The sequence below is a fragment of the Maniola hyperantus genome, chromosome 4 (assembly GCF_902806685.2).
Source record: "Maniola hyperantus chromosome 4, iAphHyp1.2, whole genome shotgun sequence".
NCBI classification, from domain to species: domain Eukaryota; kingdom Metazoa; phylum Arthropoda; class Insecta; order Lepidoptera; family Nymphalidae; genus Maniola; species Maniola hyperantus.
Genome location: NC_048539.1, coordinates 14,531,720 through 14,539,968, shown reverse-complemented (window position 1 = coordinate 14,539,968; position 8,249 = coordinate 14,531,720). Strand labels below are relative to the sequence as shown.

Genomic DNA, 8,249 nt, shown 5'->3' with positions numbered 1-8,249 from the left:
CCTATATCCTTCCCCAGGCTGCAACTCTACCAAATTTCAATAAAATCAGTTTAACGGATGGGCCATGAAATCTAACAGCGTGAGAGCATACACGACAGAGCACTTTCTTATTTATAATTTCAGTGTGGAGGGATAGAATTAAAAGTCATGGAATGAATATACATAGATTACTCAACATTTATTCTTAACACTCAATAAATAACGCTTTCCAAATCACATATGACACAGTTCTTAACATTTTCATCCAAATACAACTTCTCTAGTCTAGTTACAAATATTTATATAGGTTCTTCTAAACATAGAAAAGCGATATGAAATATTATACTAATAGCAATTTGTAATCTCGCTTATTTTATTATTATGCGTCGGATAAAGCTGCTACGCCAGGAAGCACTTTACCTGAAAATAAACGAACGCGTTATGAACATCTTAAATATATAAAAGGAAAAGGTGACTGACTGACTGACTGACTGGACGGAACGGGCTGAAATTTGGCATGCAGATAGCTATTATGATGTAGGCATCCGCTAAGAAAGGATTTTTGAAAATTCAACCCCTAAGGGGGTGAAATAGGGGTTTGAAATTTGTGTAGTCCACGCGGACTAAGTCGCGAGCATAAGCTAGTTAAATATAAGGTATGATATGGATGGATAATGATTGTTTATGAATGAAATGAATAGACACACTACAAACTACTATAAAAGGCTTTCAATACGGTATTGCTATTTGCCATGGCTTCAAAAAAAATAATTTTTAATTATTAGTTCATGACCACAATTAATTTTTTTTTGTGTGATGTAACCCTAAATTCACGGTTTTCAGATGTTTCCCCTTATGTCTGCTATAAGACCTACCTACCTGCCAAATTTCATGATTCTAAGTCAACGGGAAGTACCCTGTAGGTTTCTTGACCAACAGACAGACAGACGAACGGACAGACAGACAGACAAACAGACAGACGGACAGACAGACACACTTTCGCATTTATATTAAGTACATATATTAGTATGAATTTGGTAAGGAGGTAGCTTGCGTCCCGGAAAGTGACATGGGCAACTTTTTATCCTGGAAAAGCAGTTTCCATGGGATTTAAAAATAAAATTATGTTGTTTATGGAAGTATGGATAACTAGAGGATGCCCGCGACTTCGTCCGCGTGGATTTAGGTTTTTTAAAAATCCCGTGGGAACTCTTTGATTTTCCGGGATAAAAAGTATGTCCTAAAGCCTATGTCCTTCCCCGGGATGTAAGCTACCTCTGTACCGAATTTCATCAAAATCGGTTAAACCGTTGGGCCGTGAAAAGCTAGCACACAGACAGACAGACAGACACACTTTCGCATTTATAATATTATAGTATAGTATGGATATGGCAATTGTGTAAATGGAAAAATTGGTATTGCTGCAAGTTCGCATAAAATTCGTATAGTATAATAGTGTTGGTGCTTGTTACGGTGGTCCAACTTACCTTCAAGCAATTCGAGAGACGCGCCTCCTCCAGTAGAGACGTGGGACACTTTGTCTTCTGTGCCCCATTTGGCACAACACGTCGCAGTATCGCCACCACCTAGTGAAAGTTTATGGTATTAGTTTAGTACGAAATAATACAACCAACCAATACGGTATTTGCCTATGTCAAAAATAAATTATTTCTCAATAATTATTAAATAGAGGGTCTTCCAAAATACGTAAAATCTACGCCCTTTGTTAGTTTTATGAATGACTAGCTCATCCGCCCCGGCTTCGCTCGGGTGGAGCTTAGAAAGATGAGGGGGAGGTTGAATTAAATTTTCTCTCTCCGTAAGAACCATCCTCGTACTTCAAGGAATATTATAAAAAAGAATTAGCGAAATCGGTTCAGCTGTTATCGAGATTTGCGATGAGCAACACATTTAGTGATTCATTTTTATATTATAGATAACCATTTTAAATTGTCAATTAAACTAAAAAGCACGTCAAATTATTGTGACGTCACATGCCAGTATTTCATAGAAGCTCGCACACTAAGCGTGCGTTTTCACGTTTGATAAAAAGTTACTGATTTGATTAGTTGTCAAATACCGGATTTAATTGCTTGAATTGCTTCGAAAAGTGCGTGCCCGGGATAGAACACCGAACCCCCGATTAAGAGGTCAAAGTCTTAACCACTACGCTATTACCGTTCTAAAAAGTGATAATATTACTTACCAATAATAGTGATAGTTCCATTGGCCGTCGCCTTAACAACGCCGTCCATGATAGCCCGTGTGCCGCCCGCGAACTTCTCGAATTCAAACACGCCAGCTGGTCTGTAAGGAAATCATATATGCAATCAAAATCAAACATAGTCTGCGACAGGTCGAGACAGCAATCAGGGTATGAGGCGGGGGAAGGGGGGGAGGGCGCCCCGCACATCCGCCCGTAAACGTCACCCGCATTCGCCCGCCGGGTTAGCACTGGGGCTGTGGGGGTTATAGTTGTTTAATAATAAAAAATATTATCATTAAGAAAGCTCAGAATCACTCAGCGGGCGATGGAGAGAGCTATGCTTGGAGTTTCTCTACGTGATCAATTCAGAAATGAGGATATCCGTAGCAGAACTAGAGTAACCGACATAGCTCAACGGGTTGCGAAGCTGAAGTTGACAGACATAGAAACTGCGAGACTAGTATATTTTAGTTACTTTCACAGCATTATGTCATATGGTATATTATTATGGGGTAATGCTGCTGATATTAATTCTATTTTTGTGCTGCAGAAAAGGGCTGTTCGAGCCATATACAGTATGGGGCCACGAGAGTCGCTGAGAACTAAATTTAGGGAAGTTAAAATTTTGACAGTGCATAATCAATATATTTTTGAAAATTTACTGTACGTACATAAAAACATAAATAAATTTAAAAAAAAAGTGACTGTCATAATATAAATACTAGAAATAAAAATAAACTTGTAATTCCCGCCTCTAGGCTCAGTAAAGTTAGCAATTCATTTGAACGTAATTCCATACGTTTCTATAATAAGCTTCCAGAAGACATATTGGAGATGTCTCTCAACAAGTTCAAAGTTTTCATAAAACGTAAACTAATTGAAAAATCCTATTACAATGTAAAGGATTATTTAAATGATAAGCAAGCTTGGGAATGAGTTGCTTAACGACTTTGTGATAGTTCTAATAAGTTTCAATAATTTTGTAAAGTGGTGATAATAAAAAGAATACCCGGCTGAGTTTGTTGTGGGCTCTTCTCAGACCTGGGCGCGTTTGGAACCCTCGTAGCTTTAGTTTTAAGTTTGCGTTATAATTATCACCACTATATTATCTTACAAATCTAACACTATACCAGACAATCAATAAGAGTAATTTATTACCTATTTTGAATAAATCATTTGACTTTTGACTTTTGACTTGAAGTGGCAATGGGCAGGGCACATAGTTCGTACAACCGATAGACGTTGGGGTCCCAAGGTGCTGGAATGGCGACCTCACACCGGAAGACGCAGCGTTGGAAGACCCCCACTAGGTGGACGGACGACATCAGACGAGTCGCAGGGAGCCGCTGGATCCAGGCGGCGCAAGACCGTGGCGTGTGGAAGTCCCTACAAGAGACTTATGTCCAGCAGTGGACGGCTATTGGTTGATGATGATGACGATGATGATGATGATGATATTTATTTATATTGCTGTTACACCTTACCCATTCCATACAATAACTTTAGCTCTTGCAATAGGGTCAGCAAAGAGCTCCCTAGATTTAGGTCCAACGTCCAAACCCATCCAGCCTTCAGGGATTCCACTTTCAACATCAGATGTTCCCGCCTATTAACATAGAAATAATACACTTAAGGCGAAATGCGTCCCAAAAGCGGTGTTGAGACACATTTTGAATGTGCGATGAACCAAAAGCTTAATTTGCTATAATCCGCTGAAACAGGTCGAATCTATTCGATATCGAATTATGTATATCATGGACTTCAGCAAAGTAACGCCTGCTTCTATACAACATTTTGGATGTTCAAAGAATCAAGTTTTGGCCTCAAAAACTACAAATTTGTTTATTTTTACACAACCATTAGCAGAAAAACTAGTTTTATTCGATTGATATAAAACCAATTTCAATAAAATTTCCTATTTACGTTCAACGTTTAATACACTAAGGGATTACGGTATTATTTTATGGTAACAGAGCTCATACAATTTTAAATATAAATATTTATAAAATGCGTCTAACAAATTTGCGCATATCGCCTTAATAAGGGCTTACTGGTACTGATTCTGATCGCAACAAAATTTTAGAGTATTCACATCTTTTTCTTACCAAAGTTAATTTAGTTAAAAACTGTCAAACCTCGTGACTTTAAGGGCCTGTATTGAACAAAGTGTTTTATATTGAGTAGCACTAAGATTTAGTCTTTAACTTAGGATTCATTTTCCGTCTTTTTTAGCAATATAAAAAGAAAAAGATGCAGATACTCTTAGAGAACAGCATCAGAATTGGCGCTATTGTGGGTAATTTGTATACAAATACAATATACAATTGGGTACTGGTTAGGGTGGTGATTTGTTGAGAGACTAGACACAAATTAATTACCTGCGCATTTTCATCAAACTTGTCAGCTGTTATGAAATCTACAGGCAAGTGTACTTTAACATTATTCTTTACCGCCTTTTCTAGCAATTTGGTAACAATTTTAGCACCCTCAGCGTCATACAACGAGTTACCAATCTGAAATACAAATAAAGTACCTATCAGAAAAATGATTTATTACATTTTGTTTTTTGGCACTACCGAAAAGCAACTGAATAAGGTGCAATTCACACCTACATGGTGGAGTCAAGAGGTGCAATATCTTTTTTAGTAACAACTTCAATACAACTTTATTTACTTTAAAATATGGTTGAATTTAGTATAAACAAAAAAGGAGATTACTGAAGCAGCAGTGTTGTCACCGCTTTAACAAAATAAAAATAAGCTGAGTTTGAATATTAAGAAAGACACCTCAGTAAGTATACTGTTCATACTGTAGCTATTAATAATAAAAAATCGTTTTAAACATGTTTTCAATTAAATTTAATTCAATGAAAAAATCAATGAGCAAAAATGTTTTGTTTAAAAAAAAAACTGTTTTTTCCAACTCCACTCCACTCTCTTCTGTAGGTACACATAGTACCTTAGTCATCTTATTATGGTGTAATTCAAAGTGACAATCCATATCCATACTTAATATTATAAATGTGAAAGTGTGTCTGTCTGTCTGTCTGCTAGCTTTTCACGGCTTAACCGTTCAACCGATTTTGACGAAATTTGGTACAGAGGTAGCTTGCAACCCGGGGAAGGACATACATAGGCTACTTTTTATCCCGGAAAATTTAAGAGTTCCCACAGGATTTTTAAAACCTAAATCCATGCGTATGAAGTCGCGGGCATCAGCTAGTTCTAAATAAATAAAAAATATATTTACCGGCATACCCTTCGTTTCTTTCAGGAAAGTGTAAGCCATACCACCTCCAATTATCATCTCATTGACTTTGTCCAATAAGTTCTCAATAAGAAGGATTTTGTCTGCCACTTTGGCACCACCGAGTATGGCAAGGAATGGCCTGTAAGAAAGAAATGAATTTAATTTGTAACATGACTACTTACAGACGTATACAAGTTTACAGGTAAGTGAAATATAAATCTTGGATTAAATCCATGCTAAAATTATTTTATTAATAGATAGTGTAACTTTTTGTAACTAATTTGTAATATATTATAAAATAAATTGTAACTAAAAAGAATGCCCGGCTGAGTTTGTTGTGGGCTCTTCTCAGACCTGGGCGCGTTTGGAACCCTCGTAGCTTTAGTTTTAAGTTTGCGTAATAATTATCACCACTATATCTTACAAATCCTACAACTGACAATCAAAAAGAGTAATTTATTACCTATTTTGAATAAGTAATTTGACTTTGACTTGAATATTCAACAATATAATTTGAATATTCAGTGGTATAATTAGAATATTGAAGAATATAATATGAACATTTTTACCTTTCTGGTTCATGAAGTGCTTTGGCAAAGTACTGAAGCTCCTTTTTGAGTAAAAATCCACTGGCTCTTTGCTCAAAACCCTCACCCATCATAGAGCTATGAGCTCTGTGGGCTGTGCCTGAAGCAATATTCATAATACAATTTTTTTGGATTCATATACAACCAATTTATGTCTCATAATGTAATTTTACTTGTTTTTAGTGTAAATTTTAACAAGTTTATCTGTAATGCCCCATGACCTGTACTTATAAAATTATTATCAGAAAGATTTACAACTCAAATTGACCTTGAGGCTAAATTCGAAGGCAAAAGACTAAGCTATTATATTATATTATGCTGCAGAGAAAATATACCATTATGCAGCATTTCATCCAGTTTATCATTATTGATGTCTTATAAAATGTTTAAAAATTCATGATTTAAACATTCATTTAGATTCTCGATTCTCTATTGTGGTCTTCAATAAAGTTGTGCATAAAATGCGATAATTAAAAATATCTTACCAAAAGCATCATTAATGTAAACATCTCCAAGCTTCCTCAGGCTAGCTCTGAAGGCCTTAACTTTCTCAGGGTCTGCCTTAACCTTGGCTCCACTGGCATCAACTCCTTTGCCTTCCTCTTCAATGTGGAAGCGCAAGTTTTCCAGTAATAAGATGGATCCTACTGGTGGGTCTGCACAGGCTGCTTCTACTTCTGGCCCCACACAGTCAGGAAGGAATGTAACGTCTCTAAAATATTTGTTTATTTTATTTTATTTGGAAAACCAACAGCTTAAATTAACATATCATAATCTTAAAAATTAAATAACTAGAAGCTAATAATAGGTTCTCACAGGTAGATATCTTGTTAAATTTAGTGAAAAGTGAATTAAATTGCAAGTCAGTCTGAATTGACTAACAAATCCAAAGCTTCAGTTCTTATATTATGCCAATATAGAGTATATTGTCATAATATAAGAAGTGGCTTCAGTTGATTAAATCAAAAAATAAGAAGTCATATTTCTTGGTATTTAAACTCAGAAGACATATTTGAGATGTTTCTCAGCAAGTTCAAAGTTTTCATAAAACATAAACTTATTGAAAAATCCTATTACAATGTAAAGGATTGTTTGAATGATAAGAAAGCTTGGGAATAAGTTGCTTAACAGCTTTGTGTTAGTTCTAAGTGATTTTGTAAAGTAATAATAAAAGAATACCTGTCTGAGTTTGTTGTAGGCTCTCCTCAGACCTGGGCGCGTTTGGAACCCTCGTAGCTTTAGTTTTAAGTACGTATTAATTATCAACACTATATCATATCATCTTACAAATAAAAAAATTTGACAAGGAAGCGTAAAATTTACCAATTCTAAATAAATAATTTGAGTTTTGAGTTTGAGTTTGAATGAAATATCTGCTTATATTATTGCAGATTATAGCAGGAGAAAAAAATTATGCACTTTACCTTGCTCTGAGGATTTTTAGGAGTTGAACTATTGTTTGTCAGTTGTAGAATAATATTATGTAGAATTTCACTACGAAAACTTTGAAGACGCAAAAGTAAAACTGAATAAAGACAACTCCACTGTATATCCAATTTATAATGAAACAATATAGTACCTTTACCTATTTAATAACTTTTTAAGCTCTTCGGCGACCGGCTTTAGCGTGTATTTTAGATTTGCTTGACCATCCGGTCTTCCGAGATGCGACATCAGAACCACAGATTTGGCACCCTTGTCCAGGGCATATTTAACTGAGTCCAGAGCAGCTACTATGCGTTGATTGTTGGTGATTACTCCTTCTTTTAGAGGTACGTTGAAATCCACTCTGAAAAAGATATATAAAACATTTTTGAGATAAATTCTTGGGTGTTTTATAAAAAATTTCAACTTACCTCATCAATACCCGTTTCCCACCCAAGTTAAGGGCATCAATACTGAGTTTATTGAGAGCCATTCTTTATTTATTAAGCTCAAATATTAGTAAAAACAATTTAAATTTATGAAATCGGCAAAAAGAAATTTTGCAAAGACAATTTTTTTAAGTTTCGATGACCTTGTAGTGTCAAAAGGGTCAAACTTTCTTGCCATATCAAAAAATATGGTATACACAGTGCGACAAGGCTCTCTTGGCACTTGAATGACATTGACAGGGGGGCGTTATTAGAGAACAAAGCTTGGAACAAAGGCTTTAGAATACCTAGGTTAGGTATTCAAACAAGAACAAAGGGGACACTTGACGGCAAAGTAATTAGGTAGGTAGTTAA

The 8,249-nt window shown here is 35.6% G+C and overlaps 1 protein-coding gene across 1 annotated transcript; it reads right to left on the bottom strand.

The window, feature by feature from the left end:
• Positions 1–157: 157 nt before the first annotated feature.
• On the bottom strand, positions 158–8,040 carry Pgk (phosphoglycerate kinase). The gene is made up of 10 exons (XM_034968259.2): positions 7,878–8,040; positions 7,607–7,810; positions 6,507–6,733; positions 6,004–6,121; positions 5,435–5,573; positions 4,564–4,698; positions 3,670–3,791; positions 2,186–2,286; positions 1,467–1,565; positions 158–399 (listed from the first exon to the last, which is right to left on the bottom strand). Exons 1-10 carry the CDS (start codon positions 7,937–7,939, stop codon positions 359–361), a joined length of 1,248 nt encoding a protein of 415 aa, XP_034824150.1. The 5' UTR covers positions 7,940–8,040; the 3' UTR covers positions 158–358.
• Positions 8,041–8,249: the final 209 nt, after the last annotated feature.